The 23,810-nt window shown below is 36.6% G+C and overlaps 2 protein-coding genes across 3 annotated transcripts in view; both read right to left on the bottom strand.

Annotated features, from left to right (window-relative positions):
• Positions 1–11,464, bottom strand: part of LOC137175178 (Fc receptor-like protein 5) — a gene marked incomplete at its 5' end in the record, with an annotated part of 31,511 nt that extends 20,047 nt beyond the window's left edge. The window contains 11 exons of the mRNA XM_067580885.1: positions 203–469; positions 1,494–1,796; positions 2,042–2,314; positions 2,476–2,745; positions 3,752–4,018; positions 4,895–5,161; positions 5,575–5,850; positions 7,576–7,860; positions 8,259–8,522; positions 9,612–9,884; positions 11,182–11,464. Of these exons, the coding sequence (XP_067436986.1) occupies positions 203–469; positions 1,494–1,796; positions 2,042–2,314; positions 2,476–2,745; positions 3,752–4,018; positions 4,895–5,161; positions 5,575–5,850; positions 7,576–7,860; positions 8,259–8,522; positions 9,612–9,884; positions 11,182–11,464 (3,028 nt within the window). The remainder of the gene's footprint in view (positions 1–202; positions 470–1,493; positions 1,797–2,041; positions 2,315–2,475; positions 2,746–3,751; positions 4,019–4,894; positions 5,162–5,574; positions 5,851–7,575; positions 7,861–8,258; positions 8,523–9,611; positions 9,885–11,181) is intronic.
• A 2,058-nt stretch (positions 11,465–13,522) lies between these two features.
• LOC137174723 (uncharacterized) lies at positions 13,523–18,810 on the bottom strand. Of its 2 annotated transcripts, XM_067580178.1 has the most exons (7): positions 18,757–18,810; positions 17,390–17,436; positions 16,867–16,937; positions 16,049–16,342; positions 15,434–15,688; positions 15,033–15,181; positions 13,523–14,943 (listed from the first exon to the last, which is right to left on the bottom strand). In XM_067580178.1, the coding sequence occupies exons 3-7, from the start codon at positions 16,898–16,900 to the stop codon at positions 14,494–14,496; spliced, it is 1,182 nt and encodes a 393-aa protein (XP_067436279.1). In that variant the 5' UTR covers positions 16,901–16,937; positions 17,390–17,436; positions 18,757–18,810; the 3' UTR covers positions 13,523–14,493. The 2 variants fall into 2 exon arrangements, with proteins under 2 accessions (XP_067436279.1, XP_067436278.1); XM_067580177.1 differs by lacking the exons at positions 17,390–17,436; positions 18,757–18,810 and having other exon boundaries at positions 16,867–17,042.
• Between the last annotated feature and the right edge of the window lie 5,000 nt (positions 18,811–23,810).

The raw sequence follows: 23,810 nt of genomic DNA, 5'->3' as shown, positions 1-23,810 counted from the left end.
ATATTTCTTGATTATAATCTTAAGAAAATAAAGTTTAATGAGATTTTAATTTTGTTAAAGAAACAATAATATAATATAATTTTTCTATCAAAAGGTTCGGCATATAACTTGATTGTCTACACAGGAAGTGTAGTTAGTGACACCATGTTGAAAATAATTTAAATACAAGGTGAAAATAAAATAAAATGTAATGTAAACATACTCTGTATAGTGATGTTGACTGCATTGCTGAACTCTCCTGATCCAGACTCACACCAGTACACTGCATCACTCTGCTGATAACTGTTGATGTTGCATGTGGATCCAGTCATTGACCTCCAGTTAGAACAGTATGACCAGTAGTGGTCCTCAGGAAACCTCCTCACTCTCCACTCAGTAGAGTTTCCTTCACAGCTCAGTGAGACAGAGTCAGAGGTGAAGTGCTGCACTCTGTCAGGACTCACTTTGAGAGTCACTGCTGAATGAACATCTGAAAAACATGTAATGAGGAGCAAACCAAGTACAGAGATATTAAAATTAAAAAGATCACAACGCAAATAATCCTCTTTTTTGTATTTTTAATACTATTTATTGTTGAGAATAAAAACATCTGAATAACATAAACTGTGCAAAAGGTTCAGTGTTTTGGTGAAACTGTGAGTGTTAAGAACATACAGAGCATATGGACTGACAGTGGAGACGTGAAGTGTGCTGCAGAGTGGTTTGAGCTGTTTTATGGATGTTTTGATTATTTTTTCTATCTTGAAAACTTGCTACCAAGATAACTACAGCAACTGTTCACGGTGAAGCTGTAAACAACCTACGTTTACCTGCCACCTTTCAAACATACAGAGGATGTGTTTTTCATTCTGAATGATGCTTCATTGTCTCTATATAAAGTACTAGTCAAAAGTTTGGACACACCTTCCCTTGAATGAGAGAGTGTGTCTAAACTTTTGACTGGTGCTGTATAGTCATTGTTTTTCTCTCATCGGTCTGAGTTTTCTCAGGTTTCCAGCTGTTTCTGTACTTTGTCCATTTACCTGCTTTGTTGCCTGATGACTTTTCTGGTTTTTCATTACTAGATTTTGACTGTTTTGTATGTCTATATGTTGCCTGACCACTAGATAAAGTCTCATTTAACCACACCTGTCCAGCCTGCTGTGACAGTAAAAGTAATTAGTATTGGTTGTAAGATGAGCTCAGGCATCCAAAGTAAAAGTATTCATTGCAAAGAGGAGAAGAGTTTGATTTCAATGACAAATAAAATCATAATATCTCAGTTTTTTGATGCTGTAATGTTTTCAGATCAATTGAAGATGTAAAGAAGGAAATCCAGCCCAGTCCAGTATGTAGAATAATTCAATATCAACATTGTGTTTGGTGAGTGTGTTGAAAAACTGAAATCTTGACTTGATGGAGAAAGGTCATAGGTTCACCACAATCAATACCCAGATAATGACATCACAACTGCTTCTTGACAGAAGGAGACAAAAACAAACAAACAAACTCACCTCCAGACCAAACAAACTCAGGTTTGCTGTATTGAGTGTAAAACACTGGGTCTCCTCTTCCAGCTCTACACATATATCTTGCTGTGTGTGTCGACCCATGAATGATGTAGGAATCCTGTTCAGTCCCATTGGTGCTACCAGGTAGCAGCTCATAGCTGTAGGAGTTGTCTGATAGTTTGGGAATAGTCTTATACCAGTAAAACCTCCATCCTGCAGATGGATGTTCAACCTTACAGCTCAGAGTTACTGAGTCTCCAGGACTCAGCCATGATGGAGACACAGTGAGGACAGACTCTGGTGCATCTGTTGGAAAGTGATTTTCTCAGAATGAAAACATGTTATGATGTAAACTTTAGTCTCTAGACATATAAATAAATCTTATCTAATACAGTTAACATTTTATCTATTATAGAATTACATTTTATCTAAATATATATTTATATCTAAATATGTGAAATAATGTTAAAGATACACTATCTAAATATATGTCAACAAAATGTATTTTATGTTAATATTTTCTGTTGTAAATTAAATATGATCAGACTTACTGTCAGATACTGTCAATTTGATGTAATCACTCCACTCTGTTGAAGTACGTTGTGCATTTTTCATTCTGCCTTTACACCTGTAGTTTCCACTGTCGTATGAGGAAGCCTTGCTAATCATGTATTCATTTTGATTTGGAGATGTGTAACGGGGTGTTTCCCATTCATACTCCCACTCTGTGTCTCCATCGTGGATCTCACATCTCAGCATCATCGCCTCTCCTCTGTATATCTCAGTCCAGTTGGGTTGCAGAGTCACAACAACCTTATTTGAGACTGTTCATGGTTAAGAATTACCAATGAGGATACAAGAATGACAAAAGTTCAAATCAATAACAGTCATTATGTATTTTTGCCTAAATCTTAATCAATAATCATAAAAACACAATACAGTTTTTTTCTAAACCGTGGGTAACAAATCTCATCGTCAAACTCACCATATTTGTTGATCCTGATTACATCACTGTCCTCTGTGTAGTAAACTGGGTTTCCTCTCCCTCCTCTGCACCAGTAGAGTCCTCCCTGTGAGACACTGATTTGTCCAGTTGATTGGAAAACAGCATCCTGTGTGTTCAGGGGTTCAGAGGTTTTGTACAAGTAATATTTCCAACCAGATGATGATGGGTCCACAGAGCAGGTCAGGGTCACACTGCCCCCTACTGGAATGTTTCTGTTTTCAGCACTCAGTTTGGCCTTTGGTTTATATGCTGTTCAGTTTAGAATAAAGACATCAAAAGGTAATTATTGTCCCTGTGATTTAGTCCAATTTGAATAACTTAGTTGAGAACATAATGAATTTCACGTAATCTTGATGGGAGTCCCAAGCACACAGAAAATATTGATTTAATCACTTTGATCTGCACCATGAGTCATTGTTTTATATTCTCTTTAATCTGTTAACAATGAATCAATTAAGTATATTTCAAATGCTACAGGACACTGACTGATGGCTTGTCTTCAAAAACAAACACAATTATTTACTGAACAGTCCTGAGAAGTTGACTAATTCTTGAGTAAAGAAATGTTTTCTATTGAATTATTCAGACACAGATAGGTGGAAACTCAAAAACATGATATTCTCACGATTGATGAAACACAGTTCAACTCACATGACACTGTCAATCTGATGGGATCACTTCTTTCTGTTGAGGACTAAAGGTCTATTTTATGTTCACCCATACAGCAGTACTTCTCTACTGTAAAAAGTAGCACTGAAACTCCAGTATTCACTGTGTTTTGGAGGTTCTTCTTTGGTTGTTTTCCATTCATACTCCCACTCAGTGTCTCCACTATCTTTGATTTCACATCTTAGAGTGATTGACTCACCACTGAATATCTGAGGCCAGTTGGTTTGCTGTGTTACAACAGTCTTGTTAGAAACTGTACCCACCAAATATACACAATTTGGATAAAAACAGAAATATATACTGGTATGACTGTCCTTTCTGCTGTCACTGTGGCCTTGAGATTACTTGCTGTTCACATTAGAACAAAAAACAAAACAAGTAAATGGTTGGAATGAGATTTGCCTGAAGAAAATGTTTTTTACTACAACACAAGAACTACAGGGAAATCAATCTTGAAATAGCTCAAAAGTAAATATACTGAGTTATTAGTTATTAGTGATATGAGATGGCATTGATGAACAAAACAACAGATGAAAACAATATAAAACATAACATGTTCATTATGGATGAAAGATGTCCAACTTACATAATACTGTCAATGCGATGACATCACTCCACTCTGTCGAGGAATATGAGTCCTTCCATCCTCTACACTTGTATTTTGTACTGTAGTAATTGTTGCTGTTGATCCTGTGTTCACTGAGTGTTGGAGATGTGTTTAAGTTGGCTGGTGTCCATTCATACGTCCACTTAGTGTCTCCACCTCCCTGGATCTCACATCTGACAGTGACTGTCTCACCCCAGAATATCAGAGGCCAGTTGGGTTGCAGGATCACAGTGGCCTTATTTAGAACTGTTCACATAGAAAAATACGTGATTATTAGGACACCAATAGAAATGTAAAATAAAAAAGTCAAGTCAAAGTCAGTTTTTAGAACAAAATTTGAGGGTAATCGTCTTTATTGTAACCTAACGACAATTTGATTTTTTTGACAATCAATGCAAACACAACTAAACAGCCATAATAACAAAAGCAGTTAAAAAAAAAACAGAAGTATGAAAACATATCAAGCAACATGTTTGCAAAAGAAGACTTAATAAAGCAATAAAAGAGCAACATGGACATTTTTTATCATTATACAGATCAAGTGCCTACACACACACACAAACACACACACACACATACACACAAAACCAACCAAACAGTAAAATAATGATTAAAAGCAATAGAAAAACAGTCTTTCACACAAAATATACAAATTAGGATTAAGGGCAAAGTCTTTGGGGCAGCCAGTGGAGAGAAACTCTTATCTGACAACACTGACTCTCAACTTTTGAGATCTATTTCATAAAAAAATCTAAAAGCCACTGCAGCCATTTAAACAACAGGACAGCAGCTTCTTGGCAGAAATGGGGCTGAATGGTGTTTAAAGACCAAAACAAATCCACAAACATTTTAATAGGAGAAATGTGTTCTAACCAGAAATAGATGTTATGGATAAAACTGAGTGGTGTCATGGAAACATCTTCTACTCTTGTTTTGCATCTTTAAACAACCTGAAGAGGGTTGTAACGATCATCAGAGGAGTAAGAGCTACTAACTTATACTCAGTTTTTCATTAACGTTCTCATTTTTTGCTATTGATACCAAAATGACTCTTTTTATACTACTGATAACATATTTAAATAATTTATGTTGTAGTATTCCACAACAAATCACTAAACTCACCAGTTTTCCAAATAGTGACTGCATTACTGTACTCTGGGTCTCCTCCTCTTCCTCTTCTTCCTGCTCTGCAGTAATAGATGCCTCCTTGTGAGACCTTGTGAACTGGTTTAACATTTGAGATGGGTTGATATGCAGAAGAGCCTGAAGTTTGTCCAAACCACTCGTATCTCCAATCAGCAGAGGCGTCCACAGAGCAGGTCAGTGTCACACTGCCGTGTACTGGTATGATGGTTTTGTCTGCTGTCAGTGTCGGTTTGGGTTTATTTGCTGTTCAGTTCAGAGCAAAAAACAAAACAAGTAACAAGTGAGATAGAATTTCCCTTAGAAAAACTTTGAATATCAATTAAGTCATTTAGCACATACCATCATATGGAAGTTGCAAACAGAGCATGTGACATATGACTCTCAGTCGATCACTGATTTGGTAAACAGAACTAACTAACTAACTAACTAACTAACTAACTAACTAACTAGGTACTGTTGATGTTTTATTATTGCACAGTGTTTTGTTTGCTTGTTTTCTTGGGGGGGCAACATACAGCACACTGCATGTTGACTCCTCTGAAGTTTTTCTGTTCTCACACTAAAGAGGAAGGAAGGGGGTCATATTTTCTGTTACCTTATATAACTAATTACAAAAAAATTACATTTTGAATATGATATGAACATATTTGACTTACGTGATAGTGTCAGTGTGATGGCTTCACTCCACTCTGTTGAGGAATAAAAATCTCTTCTACCTTTACAACTGTAGACTATAGTGTAGACACCATATACATAAGCACTGCTGATTCTGAATTCGTTGTCTTTATGAGATACGGCCACATTATTTTCTCTCCATTCATATTCCCATCGAGTGTCTGCACCTCCCTGGATCTCACATCTGACAGTGATTGTCTCACCACTGTATATCACAGGCCAGTTGGGTTGCAGAGTCACAAAAGCCTTGTTGGAAACTGTTCAAACAGAAAAGTAAAGTAGTATGAAAAGAGCTTTGCAATCACATGTTTGTCAGATAAACAGGTCTTACTGAGGACAACAGTCCTCCAGAACACCTGAACCTAAACTTTTACAGGATGCATTTATCTCACAGTGCAGAGAGACTTGACTGTTCAACATCAGTCATTTTGGGAAACAGTTTAATAATCCCATGTAGTGGCATCTTTGTTGTCTAGGTTACCAAGCAGGCAGATTACTGGAAATTTTTAGAGGATTCATTAAATTAGATTTTCTATGAACAAGAATCAGAACCTTCTTATTCAGCATTAAGAATTCAAGTTCTTACAGCATTTCTTTTATTTTTTAGGAGCACATTTCCTTTAATGTTTGTGCTTTCACTTTTGTATGTGTTTTGCAGTTTGTAGCATCTCTGGATTTGCAGCACGTTTTTCTTCATGTTTGTGTTTTCACTCTTCTGTTTGCTTTGTCACTGTACATGTGAGCTCTTTTGACACACAGCTGCCAAAGAAACAATTAGTAGCCAAGTGTCCAATTACTTTTGAACTTTTGGTTTCTTGTTATATTGAAAAACTGAGCAAATATTTTTATCATGGTGGCAGCATTACACTGCCATAATATTAAGATATAATATAAGCAAAACTATTTTAGCCTATTGATTTTTGCAACTGGGAAAAGGAGACAGGATTTACAATAAAATAATATTTTTCTGGGAGTCCATCTCACAGTTGTTTGAGGTTATGGTAAATATTTGCGCAACTGAATTTCATAAAAAGTTTAGTACCTCAAATGATGTCTGTAGGTCTGTGTGTCATTTACATTTTTTGTCATTTAATTATAGTTTGAAGCCAAATTTAAAAAATAAATAAATAAAACTGAGGCTTTTTTTAGCTGCTGACAGAAGTCAGACAGTTATACAGATCATTATGATGTTACATTCCTCTGAAACACATACGTTGGACAAAACTTAAGGTAACTTCATCATACATCTGGTTTAGCTGCAGTTCAGCTGAAGCTCTGCTCGTTTTGACAGAACATCAGGTTCAGTTTAGCAGCTGCATTTTAAATTCCTGCAAGTTCAGGTTTAACTGGACCCTGTCTAAACATCAGCTAAGCTGGTCAGATGCTACATGACAGAGCAAAAAGCTGCAAAGTTTTCAAGTTCAGTTTCTTAGAAGCTTTTAAATCACTGTTCAAGGGAGGTTTTGTTGTAGAATGTCCAAGTATTTATTTTCCAACAAGTCCTCCAGGAAGGACAGTCTCTTATTTTGATCTGTTATTTCTGCATTTTTGTATATTGTCCATCAATGTCTTTTCATTGAGTCGTCATCACCTTTGTTCCAGGTTTCATCTCCTACTACTCAGCAAGTTTCATTATATCAGTTTGAATTTGTTACATGATGCTAAATGTTCATATACATGTTCAAAGATTCAAAGATCTAAGACAAGTCTGCAAATACTGTAATAGGACAAATGTGTTAAATATAACCAGTCATAGATGTTATAGATCTTATGGATAAAACTGAGTGGTGTTATAGAAGCATCTTCTCTTGTTTTGCATCTTAACACAACCTGAAGAGGGTTGTTACATTTTGACCTACACTCAGTTTTTCTTTAACATTGTCCTTTTTTGCTATTGATCTGAAAATGACTCTTTTTACACTACTGATAACAGATTTAAATAATTTATGTTGATTTATTCCACAACAAATTACTAAACTCACCAGTTTTCTGAATGGTGACTGTATTGCTGTACCCTGTGAAGATCTCTGGGTCTCCTCCTCTTCCTCTTCTTCCTGCTCTGCAGTAATAGATGCCTCCTTGATTAGCTCTTAAAACTCTGTTTGGTTCAGCATATCTGATGGGCTGAGCTGCAGAAGAGCCTGAGTTTTGTCTAAACCAGTAGTATTTCCAATCAGCAGAGTCGTCCACAGAGCAGGTCAGTGTCACACTTCCCCGTACCGGTATGATGGTTTTGTCTGCTGTCAGTGTCAGTTTGGGTTTATTCACTGTTCAGTTCAGAGAAAAAACAAAACAAGCAACAAGTGAGATGGAATTTCCCTTAGAAAACTTTGAACATCAATTCAGTAATTTAGCTAATATCATCATATGGAAGTTGCAAACAGAGCATGTGACATATGACTCTCAGTCGATCACTGATTTGGTAAACAAAACTAACTAACTAACTAACTAACTAACTAACTAGGTACTGTTGATGTTTTATTATTGCACAGTGTTTTGTTTGCTTGTTTTCTTGGGGTGGGGGGCACACTGCATGTAGACTCCTCTGAAGTTTTTCTGTTCTGATACTAAAGAGGAAGGAAGGGGGTCATATTTTCTGTTTCCTTATCTAACTACATTGAAACAAAATGACATTCTGAATTTGATATGAACATATTTGACTTACATGATGTCAATGTGATGGCTTCACTCCACTCTGTCAAAAAAAAATCCCCTCTACCCATACACATGAAGTCTACAGTATGGGAAATAGAAGCACTGCTGATTCTGAATTCTTTGTCTTTACGAGGTACGTCCACACTATTTTCTCTCCATTCATATTTCCATCTAGTGTCTGCACCTCCACGGATCTCACATCTGACAGTGATTGTCTCACCACTGTATATCACAGGCCAGTTGGGTTGCAGAGTCACAACAGCCTTGTTGGAAACTGTTCAAACAGAAAAGTAAAGTAGTATGAAAATGTCAATAGGTCTGTGTGTCATTTACATTTTTTGTCATTTATTTATAGTCTATTGAAACAGCCGAATTTAAAAAAAATTAAATTGAGGCTTTTTTTAGCTGCTGACAGAAGTCAGACAGTTACACAGATCATTATGATGTTACATTCCTCTGAAACACATACATTGGGCAAAACTCAAGATAACTTCATCATACATCTGGTTTAGCTGCAGTTCAGCTGAAGCTCTGCTCGTTTTGACAGAACATCAGGTTCAGTTTAGCAGCTGCATTTTAAACTCCTGCAAGTTCAGGTTTAACTGTCTAAACTGCAGCTAAGCTGGTCAGATGCTATGTGACAGAACAAAAAGCCGCAAAGTTTTCAACTTCAGTTTCTTAAAAGCTTTTAAATCACTGTTCAAGGAAGGTTTTGTTGTAGAATGTTCTAGTATTTATTTTCCAACAAGTCCTCCAGGAAGGACAGTCTCTTATTTTGATCTACTATTTCTGCATTTTTGTATATTGTCCATCAATGTCTTTTCATTGAGTCGTCGTCACCTTTGTTCCAGGTTTCATCTCCTACTACTCAGTAAGTTTCTTTATATCAGTTTGAATTTGTTACATGATGCTAAATGTTCATATACTGTATATCACTGTTGGGCCTCCTGGTATTTATTAGCTGTTGTTTCACATCATTACCTCCTGATGAGGGTTTTAAAGTAGAACTGAATGCCTCTGTCCTTTTTTGGAATAACTCTACCCTTAAAAACTGACTATTATTGTTACATAATAAAACAGTATAACAACTATACAAAGGAGGTGTTGACAAAGTCTCAGGGGAGCAAATATGACAAAAGTGACTTTCACTCTTTGAGGTCTATTCAATACAAAATCAACTAGAGGATCCAACACATGTTCTGTTTTCATCATCACTTAAAGTAAGAACTACTGCTCTATATTCATTCATTCATGTTTTTGTTTCTTATTGATGCCACAGTTGTTCTCCCTCACACTTCAGGGACTGTTTACAGATCTTAAAGAATACATGTTGTTTTATTCAAAAACAAATGACTTAACTCACCAGTTTGCTGAATAGTGACTTTGTTGCTGTCCTCTGTGGAGAAGACTGGATATCCTCTTCCTCCTCTACAGTAGTAGATGCCTCCTTGATCAACAATTATAACTCTGTCTGGGTTAACATTTCTAATTGGCTGAGCTATAGAAGAGTCTGAGGTTTGTCTGAACCAGTCGTATTTCCAGTCAGCAGAACCCTCCACAGAGCAGGTCAGTGTCACTCTGCCCCGTACTGGTATGGTGGTTTTGTCTGCTGTCAGTGTGGGCTTGGGTTTATTTTCTGTGACCAAAAACAAACAAACAAATAAACAAACAAAACAACTATGACAACTGGAATGACATTTGCCCTAGAAAAAGTGTGCTACTCCATTATAAGTTAAGTTAAGTTAAGTTAAGTTAAGTTATAAACAAATTAAGAAAACTACCATCATATGGAAGTGATAGCATTTGATAACTGCTTTGACTGATAAACTGATATAAATCAAGTAGTATGAAAAGACCTTTGCAGTCACATGTTTGTCAGATAAACAAAGATAAATAAAAGGTCTTACTGAGGACAACAGTCCTCCAGAACACCTGAACCTAAACTTTTACAGGATGCATTTATCTCACAGTGCAGAGAGACTTGACTGTTCAACATCAGTCATTTTGGGGAACAGTTTAATAATCCCATGTAGTTGAGTCTTTGCTGTCTAGGTTATCAAACAGGCAGATTACTGAAATTAAAAAAATATATTAAATTCAATTTTCTATAAACAAGAATGAGAAACTTTTATTCAGCATTAACATTTCAAGTTTATATGATAAAAACAGATGTTGTTGAGATTTGGTGTGAATATCTTTTGTTCACGGCCATATTTCTTATAAACATTCACCTGAAGAAAAGATTTGTATCAGGGGGAAAAAGTTGGTCAAGTAATAAACTGAGGATCACAGTACTGTCAGCTAATTTAATGATGTGTCTGTTCTCATGCTGAGAAAGGACTCACCACTCGGGGGAGCCACTGGAGTAAAGAATCTTACCTGCCATCACTGACTCTGATCATTTTAAAATATAATCAATAAAATAATCTAAAAGCCACCTCACCAATTTAAAATCTAGACTGAAACAAGCTAAAACCATTTCAGCTGAAACATTGGGTTAAACTTCCTTCAGAGAGCTAAGAGGTACTGGACTAAATCATCCATTCATTCCGACTTCAGACACTGTTTAAGAATTTAATTTAAAGAATATAAGTTGTTTTATTTCAGAACAAATGACTTAACTGTTCACACTGTTCATAATCAAACTCCAACTTGTCTTTCTAAATGCTGCATATGTGTTTTCTGCACATGCTTGTGTGTTTTCTACAACATTTACATGTGAATCTTAAGTTGCAGTGCATTTAACTCTCTCGGCCTCCCGTACCCTTTTGACAAAATCTGCTTGAAATTTAAAACTTTAGTACACAGAAGTCAAACAATATGACCTCAGTTCATCTTTTTTGTTTCATGACAGGTTAGGTGAAGGCAGAAAAGAGATTCACTTGCTCAGCACTCAGCACATTGTGTGTTACAAATCTCATTGTCAAACTCACCAATTGTGTTGATCGTGATTGAATCACTGTTCTCTGTGTAGTCAACTGGGTCTCCTCCTTCTCCTCTGCACCAGTAGAGTCCTCCCTGTGAGACACTGATCTGTCCAGTTGACTGGAAAACAACATCTTGTGTGTTCAGGGGTTCAGAGGTTTCATCTTTGTACAAGTGATATTTCCAACCAGATGATGGTGGGTCCACAGAGCAGGTCAGGGTCACACTGCCCCCTACTGGAATGTCTGTGTTGTCAGCACTCAGTTTGGCCTTTGGTCTATTTGCTGTTAGTTTAGAACAAAGACATTACACTTTTTCTCCTTTGCATTAACATAAAAAAATGGAGCTATGCACACACTTTGAAATTTGACACTCATGTATCGCTCTCTCTCTCTCTCTGTCTCTCTCTGTCTCTCTCTCTCTCTCTCGCTCTGAGTTGAGGTGTCAAGACAGTTTGACGCGCCTAATAACACTTTTGGTGCGTGTTTGGCCATTAAAACCAATAAGTGTACTTCAAAACGCATCACACGCTTTCAGTGTGTTTGGGCCTTAAGAGTAATACAGTGGATAACAAATAAGAAATAAATATTTGTATATAATATACAAACAAAAATATTTAGTCACCTTCAGAGTGTCCGTAGAAGAGTGTATTCAGCGCTAAAATAAAGATTGAAACTTCATCAAACTTAATCAAACTGACAGAAAGTCAAAATCACACAAACATAAAACAAAAAAACAAAAACAAATAGAGTTTCAGCTGTGGTAACTATTGTTTGATAAATTAAAACAAATAAGAGGAGAAAAACAACATATAACATAAAATAGGAAAATCATGAAATTATATATACATATATACATAACAATATCTTAAACAATTTATATTTACATTGTGCAAAAACAATCGTCCAGCAGTAAATTTAATACAGTCCTTCAATCTAAACTGAGCCAAGTCACCAACCAACATCTGGCCTATAAAACAACCCTGTAGTTAAAAACCATAAGCGTGCTCTGTTCAAGCTCTCAGAGAAACTGGTTCAACCAGTGATACTCTGTAATTCTGACTATTCAGGAACATGTTCTTTAATCTGTGACATGCAAATAGAGAAAGTCAGTAATGTACTTACAGAATAATCCCAGCACACAGATCAAAGTGTACCTCATCCTCACATCCAGCACTGACACTCTGTCACTCAGCTGCTCTGAGTCTGACAAATGTTTCTACTTTACTTTAATAATAATGCAACAGAAAGAGAAAGAGAGAAGTTACATTTCATATAAATATGAGATCTGAGTTTTTCTCCCAACTTCTTCTTCTGAGTTTAGCCCGCTTGTGCTTCCTTCCCTTTTACGCAAAGCTCAGACTACTTCAATTGGTTTGACTGCAGCAAATACTGACACATTTACACTTCCTGGCCACTGCAGAGATATATTAGCTTGTGTCTTGTGTAAAATGCTTGTGCCTGGAAAATGTTATAAAAAGGCATTAACGATAAGTAATTATTGCACATCCATGGACCATAACCACATTGACTTAAGTCATATCACATTATAAACATAGCTTAACATTTTATTGTGTGTTTATTTGTGCATGTTATGCAGTATATGCCCACTGCTCTTGCATCAACAGTGTCTGCATTGTGATGAGGTAGATGTTGTGTGTATATATATAAATACACATGTATAATTCTACTGTGTAGGCATGAAAAGTACATCCTGTATATGTGTGTATGTTTAATAGTCTGCATATTGAATTTTATATAAACTGTGGTCAAAACTTTAATTTTGTAAAACAGCCATGTTACAAACCTCTAGTAATAAATTATAATGATTGTTTATTTTTTCTGTCATTTACTTGTACTCATTATTCATTTCCTAGACTTTGGATGGACTATGGGATGCAAACTTGGAGTTTACTTAGCAACTAAAGCCTGAGTAGAAACAAGCCAAGCCTTTGCTTATCAGCATGACAAGAACAAACCAACTTACCACTTTACACATAATGTGTTGCTTTGATAGCAACACATACTTGATGCTTTAGATTGATGTCGTCATCACATTCACACCGGAGCTAATGTGTCAATAAACGGAAAAGATGAGGTGCCTGATACTGTGCAGGATGTGCAATCATATTTTTTAGGTGGTCATACTAAAACAAGTGAAAATATTTTGGGTGGTAGAAGGAATTGAGTCAAGTGTAATGCATATGAATATAATATAGTAATTACAGAATGTTTTATAACTGACTGTCTTTGAATACAACTATGACCGGTGGTGACATGAGGAAGTGGACATTCAATATTTATTTCTTAATCTGAAACATCATACAACAGAAAGTGTGTTTTACATCTTGAACTCTCCCTATCACCTCAGTCTGCTATCTGCTGTCAACCAGGTGTGAAACATGTCATCTGGCTGACAGCGTACATTTGGCTTTAACTAAAGACTTTATTTCCTCATTTTCATCAGCCGGTCAAGAGTCTCCCCTGCAGGACTCCTGCTCTGTAGGCATTGAGTGGAGCCTTTGATGGCAGGTTTGATTGACAGGCCGGGCACACAGCACACATCAAATAACAAATCATCACATCAAACAATGAATGTGGCAGCAACAAATAATGAAGGCCAACGTCAAATAATGAAATTGTGACATCTAGTGGTGAAAGCTACACATAGACCTTCAAATTAAAAAAAAAAAAAGAGTTTTATTCTTATCTAATGACCACAGTATTCTACCTCTGTATTCATTATGTAATGGGAGACTCTTCATCGTTTGATGTTTCTATCCGCAACGGTTGGCTTATCATTATTTGCAATTTGTTGTTGTTAACTGATGTTCAGATTTTCATTATTAGTTATGGATATTTATTTGATGGTTGGATTTTATAAGAACACAGCACATAAATTCTTATGATAATAGAAATATTTGACGATCATTCTTGGTTATAATATCATATTATAAGTATTTATGTGTGAATGTGAGAAAGTGTGTGTGAACGTGAAAAGGACAATTTATTAGTGATTATTTATAGATTTATTTTTTTTAAATGAACGAATAAAGATACTAATAATTCCAAGATGTTTTTTTACAAAAAATATAAACATTGAACCCCAACCAAAGTTTATCTTCTTAAACAGAACTCAATAATGTTAAGACACACTTTAAAGAAAAAAAATACCACAATAAAAAAAAAAATCTATAAAACAAATGCATAATCTATAAAGATCCATCCTCCAAAGTAATAATGTAAAATTGCATAAATGTCCATATCATCATTCTGGTTTTCATAGAATGCTTTCTAACATTCCTCTTTCAGCTTTCATGTTCATGTCTTTGGCTTCTCCACATCTTGTTTGTCCTGTTGATGGTGCTGTGCCTTCAGACTTTTTGGCTTTTGCAATACACTGTACACTGTGTCAATCTGTCTGGTGTGCTCTGCCCCATCCAGAGTGACAGTCTGTGAAGCCGTTGCCTCTCGTATCTTCTTGCATGCTTTCGTATTTTTACCGTTGTCACTCTTGCCCAGAGAGGCTGTCACAGCTGGTGCCTGTAAAAGGCTGTAAACAGTATCTACTTCCTGACTTTGCTTGGACCCCAATTCCTCCCCTGGGCTGATAGTTGGGTTGCTGGTCTGGCTGGCACATGTGGTCTCTACATTTTCATAAGTGACATCACCTTGACTTGAAGAGGTAGAGACCCTGGTCCTTGGTAGAGACTCTTGTGGCTGCATCTCCACTGGCTGGCTTTGCATCAACTGTGCGTTAGATATGTGTGTCTGGAAATAATCCAGCAAAATATGTTTTAGTCTTTTAAACAACATTTCTCATACTTTGACAAGACTATTTTTTAGTAAATGCAGCTTACCTGATGGTGATTATTTTCTGTTGAACAACACTTCTTAGCCATGAAGACAGTAAATGAGAGAATTACAACCACTATAATAATTATTAATATTATAACTGGTACTGTTGGTTGTGATTCTTGTTTTTGTTCAGGATTAGATTTATTGAAGCCTGAAAAGACAGAAAAACACATTTTTTAGCAAAAAATACAAAGGGTTTTCTGATCAAAAGGAAACAGAAAAATGTAATCATGGCGAACAACTGATTTATTAAATTAACAAGGTTATGTTAAACTTACAAAGTGAAAAATAAAAGGATTTTTCCATATTTTTTGGAATTAAACTTAGATGAATCTCTGTACAGTCAATTAATGAGCGACAAATGAGCAAAACAGGCTACTAAGAACAACCATGTCATACTTACACGTTGCCTCTACGCTTTCAGAAACATTGTTCGTGCTGACATAGTTGTTGCCACTGCAGACAACAGTTCTGTAATCAGTGGAGATGGATATGTTGACCCTGCTGAGTGATCTCTGAGATGTTCCGCAACCGTCCTCATTACAGACAGACCACAACCAGTCTTCCCAGATGGAGCAGTTGACTGTGATAGTGCAGAGTCTAGCAGACAGGTTAGAGTGCAGCACTGACATCCTGATCACAGGTCTGGGAACAGCGTCTGCAACACCCAGCCAAGCAGATAAATAAACTGGTCATTAGATGATTTAATGGCACCCTCTATTGGCTGCCAGTAAGAAAAAACACCACAACATATTGAGTATACTTAGCATGTCTTACATTTAATATGTGAGATACAACAAAATTAATAACAACATTATATATGTGCAACATCCACACTAGCAATCCAAACTATTGACCAGTTTTGAAGTTGCAATGGGAAAGAAACAATTTTTGCATTTTCACTGTGTCAAGATAGTGATTATTTTATGCTTATTGTCATGAAATGTGTGAGAATCTACTAAATTCAGAAATGTATGAATAGATAAAGCAGATCCAGTAAGTACTGCGTAGAACTTACCTTGAACAATGACTCTGTGAGACTCAGTGATAGCATTAAACTTAGAGTCAACGAATGAGACTTGATAGATTCCACTGTTTGTCTCATTCAGATCACGCACACACAAGGTTAGGTTCTTAGGTTCATAATCCACTTTTTCTGCATAGTCGGGGTTGATGGAGTTACCAGAAATAATAGCTTTTTCAGCAAATTTCCACTGAACACTTTGATATGGAGGTGGTTTTTTAACATGAAGACATATTGAGCTGTTTTTCAGACGGTAATGAATCACTGATGGGTCCTCTGCCATAGTACCTGATAGGAAACATCACAGTACAAGACAATTTCTTAAAATAAGTTATGGTTAAGTTAAGCTTACATACAAAAGATATCCTGATATACTGTAAGTGTGATAGGCCTGGATGCAAAATTAAATTTACCTTTTAATTATTTGTAGTAGCATTCATGTAAAATAAATAAGAAAACATCAGTAAAACAGGAGTAAATGTCAGCACAAAATGTAGACCTTATGAAACATATACAAATCTTTTGGTAATGCTACATGATACCAAGGAGCACAAAGGCTTAGTTTGTATTTTTAATCACTTAAGTGCCACGTATAGGTGATACAAACTATACTACCCTATAATTAATAAATTTCCTACATTCATTTAAAAAGAAAACTGTGCCACATATACAGAGTAAAACTATGCATTTACGGTAACATTGTATCACAGACTGTTGGCTTTAGGAAATCTCATATAAATAGATACAAAAAACAAAATAACTGGTCTTCACACTGTACTGACAACCGACAACAGAACTTTTATAAATCTTACCAGCAATGATAAAACTGCAAAGAAGAAGAAACATTTTTCAATCCACACGAAATTCTCTCTCACGTCAAAGACTGAAATTAAAAACAGGAAATTTACATGGGTTATAGTGCAGCAAAGCATGAAGCAGCAAATGCACCTGTCTGATGTGAGGATGCAGGAAGCAGGAAGCCGTGTCTTTCTGATCATACATTTATAGTCTAGAAAAGAGAGACAGCCTATTCGTCACACAACAAATCTATTTTTACACTTTGGGAAAGTATTTGTGTAAATTAGCATATAACCCATATTTGCAGTGGTGGAACATAACTACAAGTACATTTACTCAGTCTGTACTTAAGTGCAATTTTGAGGTACTTGTACTTTACTTGAGTATTTCCATTTTATCCTACTTGATACTTCTACTCCACTACATTTATTTGACAGCGTTAGTTACTTTTCAGATGACGATTAGACACAATGGATTATATAACAAGCATTTAAAATACAACACATTGTTATAAAGATGAAAGCAGTGGTTGCCAACCTTTGTCAAGACAGTCTGTAGCGTTCACTTCCGCTCTTTCAGCTCCACTGTCAGGGCAGGAAATGCACAAAGACAAAAGAAAAAATTGGTTAGACGCTTCTGGTGGAAGCAGTTTTGTCACTGATTTATATTTAATTAATGTGTCAACACTGTAATGTGAAAACTATTAATTTCTTAAATGTAGCATATATATATTGATTTTGCCTATTCTGTCTATGTAGCATGTTACGTGGGTATCTATGCTGGTTTAGCAACATATATCAGTTCAATAATTCTACTGGTAACAGTATCTTACCATTACACACTATTGATTTATTCTGTCAAAATAGGACATAAATGTCATCCATATAGCCTAGTGTCATCAATTCATAGAAAAACATAAAGTTTGTTGATTGAACAATTGGAGCTTAAGCCTCTCTGCCTGTTTTTCTCAAAAAAACACACACACATTTCTCATTATACACTATTCTGTTGTGAGCTATCACGGTAGATGGTTCCACCAACTCCTACATATACTATACTTGGCTGCTACTTTACTCACTATCAGAAGACAAAAATACACTGACTTAGCTCTATGTTTTTCATGGTATAATCAAAGTGAATTATTAAGTGCCTCATTAAGAAACAAAACAAAGCAAAAAACACACAAACTGACAAAATGATCAAAATTGCCCTTTATTCAACAAACACAGCATTTAACAACAATAGGAGTGCGCTATTACTTGTATTCAAAGTCATTACTTGTTGTCCATTCAGCATTCACAGTACACCAAATACCCTTGGCTATGTGTAATTTCTTCACAAAACTTCCACATGTCTTCATTGTGTACTTCAATGTGTGTAGAGAAAAGATTGTCTTCCTGTTATATAATTGCTGCACCAACAGCCAGCTCAAAAATTGTTAATTTTTACCAATTCAAGTCATTCAAGAGTGTTCATTTATTAATCTTGAATTATCTAGGCACTGTCTATTTTTAAATTAAAGACGACACAAGGTGTGACTTTAAATCATAAAGGACTGTCATTGCTACAAGGACGGCACATTTTTTTCAGTGACTGCACAACAAGAGTTAACTTTAACCACCCTAATTTTAGTAAAGTATACAATTTTTAGCATATTTTTAGGTTTAAGGACCCTGTTTTAATAAGCTGAAAACTAAACTTAGAGTGACAATGGTACTGGCCTTCAAGATTGTTCTAAATACTGATATAGGAAGAATATGTTAAGTAAATATTGCCAAAGTATACCTAATTTTAAAGACAGAGTGGTGGAACAAATAGGGAAATTAAAACATTGGTGTAAGAGTAGTCTCACAGGAAAAACACAAATACCACTCAAGCAAAACCGCATTAAAAAAAAATCTGACCTCAGTGATGTCATCCAACTTCCGCTTCTTCAGTCTGAAGACTGGTGGCACTTCAACCTTGCAGGAGGGCTTTTGATGGCTCTATCCAATGGGCAAACATTTTTCCATGGCTCAAATTAAAAGGGTTAAACAAAGAAAAAATAAATGTACTACAGGTATAACAGAGACAGTGCTGTGAAACCATTTCCAAGTCAACCAAAAGGTCAAAAGTTTTCCATTACCATAACACACCACCATTTTTGCAAAGCTGGCATGTCCATCCGAAAAAGGAAAAAAATAATTATTTATTAGCACTGTATGTCAGATTAAATGTCATTAAGGGATTTTGAGTTAACTTTGAATAAGCAGGGTAATTTACAATAGTGAAATCATAGAGGGCATCCAGTGTGGTGTAAAGGGCATACTATATATAAAACATTAATGATTTAATGTTGACAGTTGACAGTTGTTTAATTATGGTTTTGAATAGAAATCTGTTAGATATAAATTATAATTATTATAAATTATTTACTGTATACTATAACTTCTATTTCCAAACCAGTTGTCTCTTTCCATGGTCCAGGATTTATTGAACGGGAAAGGTTTCTAAAATTGAAAGCTGCATTAAGAGCCAAATAGTTAGCTATCAAAATGATAAATATGGTCCTCTTTCATGCACAACATGTTATGGTTCTGTTCAAAGTCTGAATCTGTGTCCCTAGCAGCCATTCTCCACCGGTCCTCCAGAGGCCCTCAGACTTTTACCCACAGCCAGACCTCCCAGATCATCAGTCAACCATCTTCGCCAAGCCAAATCTCCCATCTCTTGCTCTGTTCACCAGCAGTCTGCCATTCCTGTACCCTGCCCCAACCTGTAGCCAAATCTTCTGGTGCTGGCTGCCCTCCCTGGCCTCTGCCTTCGTGACGACCTCCAGAGTGACCCAGGCCTCGTCACCGACCTCCAGAGCAGCCCAGCCTTCATCACCAACCTCCAGAGCAGCCCAACCTTTGTCGCCAACCTCCTGAGTGGCCCCACACATTAGGTCACCCTCCTGGGCAACTTCGCTCATCTGTCCTGCCCCCTGGTTGCCCTCCATGGCAATACCAGCCTTCAGTCCTACATTCTGCTTGCCCTCCAGATCTGTTATGTCCTTCAGCCCAGCCCTTGTTCTGCCCTCAGGACACTTGCCCTTGAATCCTGCCCCTGTACCCACCCTGCTCGGTGTTCCTGATCAGCTTGGTGGGATGTCTGGAATCCATCCCTTGAGGAATGGGTACTGTTATGGTTCTGTTCACAATCTTATTCTGTGTCCCTAGCTGCCATTCTCCACCGGTCCTCCAGAGGCCCTCAGACTTTTCTCCCTTTTTGTTTGGACTGGACTGAGGGGGAGAAAGCTGAACTTGCACAGCATATACTCACACACCCTCTTAATCAACTTGTTACCCAATCATCATGTTCCCTCCTTATTCTGGTCCCTGCTCACCCCAGCTGGGCCTCGTTTTGTGATTAGTCCCCTGTGTATATATACCTGTCTACGCTCTTAGTTGTTTGTCAGATCATTGCCTATGTTTCCGGTGTTCCAGCTTGTCTATGTTCCTTGTTTCATGCCGGCCTGTTACCTGAGCCATCTCTTATATGACTGCTGAATTCAATGTAAAGATCTTGAATCAGTAATTCTGCCTCGGTCTCAGCATTTGGGTTCACCTGCTCTGCTACCTGCGACACAACACACGCCATACAAGCAGTTCAGTCAGGAACAAACATTTCCATGTAATCACACACATACCATTTCAGTCAGTTTTTTATGGTGGTCATCATATTAAACTGTCAAATTGTAAAATAGAATTGATATCCAATACTTAATGCACAAAACTGCAGTTATACTTTAAGGCTTGGTTCATTATTGTTTGAGGTTTTTATGTCATTCTGCAGCTTCGTATTAGTGTTCCACATGTATTCAAATCTGAAAATTCAAATTTTGGTCGAAGTAAGAATATTTTAGCGTCAAAATGCCATTTTCCCAAGTCCATAACCAACCTGAGCATCATAGTCAACATCTTAAGACAAAGGCAGACCTATGCTCTTGTTAAACTCAAAAACATTTAATAAATCCAAACACAGTTAGCTTACACTATCCACAGAAAAAAGCCAATGTTGGCGTGACTATCCTTAAAACAACAAATGTGTACAAATGTGTAAAATTCAGTAATTTGCTTGATTTAGATTTACACATATTGATAATGGTAGCTATTTTGACAGCAAAAATATGCAAGACCGATGCATTCAGACTTTTTTCATTGTTTTGGATAGTTCAAATCAGTCACCTAACATTGTCACAAGACACAGTGTAGCAAAAACAACTGAAGAATGCCTACGTTACGTTCTTTAGGAGATGTAAAAAAAAAATATCTGTTTTTTTATTTCCTGCCCTGACAGTGGAGCTGACTTGAGAGCAGAGCCTGCACCGGAAGCAACTCCACAGAGGAGCCCTGCTTTTGCCGTCTTACAAAAAGCAGTGAGTATTTGGGGTCACATTTCAGATATAAGGATTTTCCCTCTAAACTTCCCCCATGGTTTCATTTCAATAAATGTTCAAATGATCCAATATTTCACCATAAATCTTATCTCAGATTTATCTGGTGACCCTTAGGAGGGGCCCGACCCCTAGGTTGGGAACCACTGGACTAAACTATCTAACTGTATATAAAGTAGTTCAAACTAGATCCACCTCCAGCAGCTGCAACAGTAACATGCTGCTCTAACACTGATGCTTCAGTATTAATAATCTGATGATGTCATATATAATAATATGTCAGTCAGAGGGACCAAACCACTACTTTTACTGCAAAACTTTAACTACATTTTGCTGCTAATACTTATTTTACTTAAGTAGAATTTTTCATGCATGACTTTTACTTGTAACAGATATTGGTACTTTTACTTAAGTAAAGGATCTGAGTACTTCTTCCATCACTGCAGATTTGCATGGGGTAGAGTAGGGAAAAACCATGTGTTTTAGGTTGGATATTGAACGTCATATACAAACAAGCAAAGTGAAACAATAAAATGTAGCCTATGCGTGCTGTTAATTTCCCCTCTGTGGCTGCTACAGGAAATACAGCATGCTACCACAATAAATCATATTGTCAGTGTAGTGCATTTGTGTGCATTATAAATGCAACATATTTTAAACTGCAGACTTCATCCTTTATTGTTTTTAAACTTTATCTATGCATATAATGTACAATGATGGCTATTTCTACTTTATAACTAAATCTCTCATTGGGGTGCTGCAGTGTAATTATGGTTTTGAATACAAAAAAAAAATGACCCTGCTGAAGATGTTATCAGTGGCAATTACCAATCAAAACTACAGCCAAACCACCATGGCAACCCTGTAAAATGGGATGGAAATTTTCTCACTACACTACTATAACGCTACAAACCATAAATACCAGCACCATTGGTGGTTGTAACCAAATTACCATGCAACAGTACTATGAAACAACTCATCATTATACTAATAATAACTTCCTTTGCTGTACATAAACAGATACTCCAAGTCAACTAGTAAATTAATACAGAGACCGAAGTCCAACTGAAATTAAATTGCGTGTTATTTTTCTGCTGTGGTATACAGATCTGGTTTGCAAATTATGTGTGTAATGTGCTTTTTTGGAGAAAAAATCAGTAACCAAAAGGGGAAAATGTATATTTCATTTTCATGACTGCACCCCCTGTCTATGCTGAATGCCACTGGTTCTCCGTGTAAGTAGATTGAGAACTTGTTTTCATATCACTTCATAAAGCAATAACTGTTCCTGTTTTGTTATTGACAGTGACACTGACCATCAGCCAGACAGCAACCTGTGACAGACACAAGGACAGCCACAGAATTTCAACTGACATACACATTAACTTTCTAGCTAATGTCTCCTGCTAATCTACAAGCATGGGCACATCTCATGTTTGCTAAATGAGCTATCAAACAAATACCCACCAAATAAAAGGGTACCACTAACTGCACTGTTTGCAGGCTAAATATTTAATGGCTAGTCAGCTGTAGTGCACAGAACTCCTGAATACACCCTCTGACTGAACAGTTGTCATACATACTAGGGGTGTGCCATAACACAAACACGTTATTCGGCAAAACACAAATATTGGGTTTTTTATGAACATCTGTTTAATGAAAATATTAGCAGATTGGCATTTGTTTTTGGAAAGAAAAAAAAATTCCAGCGCACGGGTCGGTTACATCACTATTTCAGTCTGACTCCTCTGCTTCCCTGTTAGGTGTATCAGCAGGTCTCAACTAGGGGAGACGCATCAACCTGCTGCATGACTCACATTTCCTTATTTGGACATCACTCCCGGAGTTGGGGGTGTTCGCCACAGATAAAAGTGAGCTACTGACAAAAGCAAAGTGCTTACAAGGGACTCTCCATAACCTCTTGTTCCACTTCTCCTTTCCACAAAGTAAAGTTGTAAAATATAGGCGATAAATGAAAATGCAAAGCAAGAATCGCCTTTGAAGTTCTTCTCCATTCTCCATTCATTACACACTGAACACTTTCCATTTTATGGGTGTATAAATAAGTAGAGGTCTGTCTGCATATTGGTGATGCATTCGGTTTAGCTCAGTAGTCAGCGCAGTCGTCCGCTTCATTTAATACTTTAATATACTAAAATTAAAAGCATAATAAAAATAAAAACTGGATTTTTATTACTATTTTACTACTTTTATTTGAATACAAATACAAATATAAATAATTTCGCTGCCTCAACAAATATAGACACAAATATAAATACTGGGCTCTCTGCACATCCCTAATACATAGAGTATAGATCCGAAGTCATGACGTCAAGGCCAGGCTTGTCTCTATTACTCAGTGCAATCTCTTTGTCTTTCTTTGTCTGTCTGAAAAAATGAAGGTGTTTCTGAGGTTTACTTTCTATATTCTAAAACAACTTGTAGACTAGAGACAGTCTAATAATCTCATTGAGGTGAGCTTAGAAGTTGATCTTTTACCTTTGGAGGAACCCCTGGTCTTCCTCTGCTTTTCTGTTGTGA

Source organism: Thunnus thynnus, chromosome 22, assembly GCF_963924715.1.
Source record: "Thunnus thynnus chromosome 22, fThuThy2.1, whole genome shotgun sequence".
Taxonomy (NCBI): Eukaryota; Metazoa; Chordata; class Actinopteri; order Scombriformes; family Scombridae; genus Thunnus; species Thunnus thynnus.
The sequence above is the reverse complement of the archived record's forward strand: the minus strand, read 5'-3'. Positions and strand labels throughout refer to the sequence as shown.

What these genes read in the sequence shown, in the direction of transcription:
- LOC137174723 (XM_067580178.1), bottom strand. Translation starts at nt 16,900, where the DNA reads ATGTTTCTTCTTCTTTGCAGTTTTATCATTGCTG. An exon ending in TTGCAGTTTTATCATTGCTG is followed by an intron (nt 16,343 to 16,866) that starts GTAAGATTTATA and finishes GTTTCCTATCAG; the next exon opens with GTACTATGGCAGAGGACCCA. An exon ending in TCACAGAGTCATTGTTCAAG is followed by an intron (nt 15,689 to 16,048) that starts GTAAGTTCTACG and finishes TGGGTGTTGCAG; the next exon opens with ACGCTGTTCCCAGACCTGTG.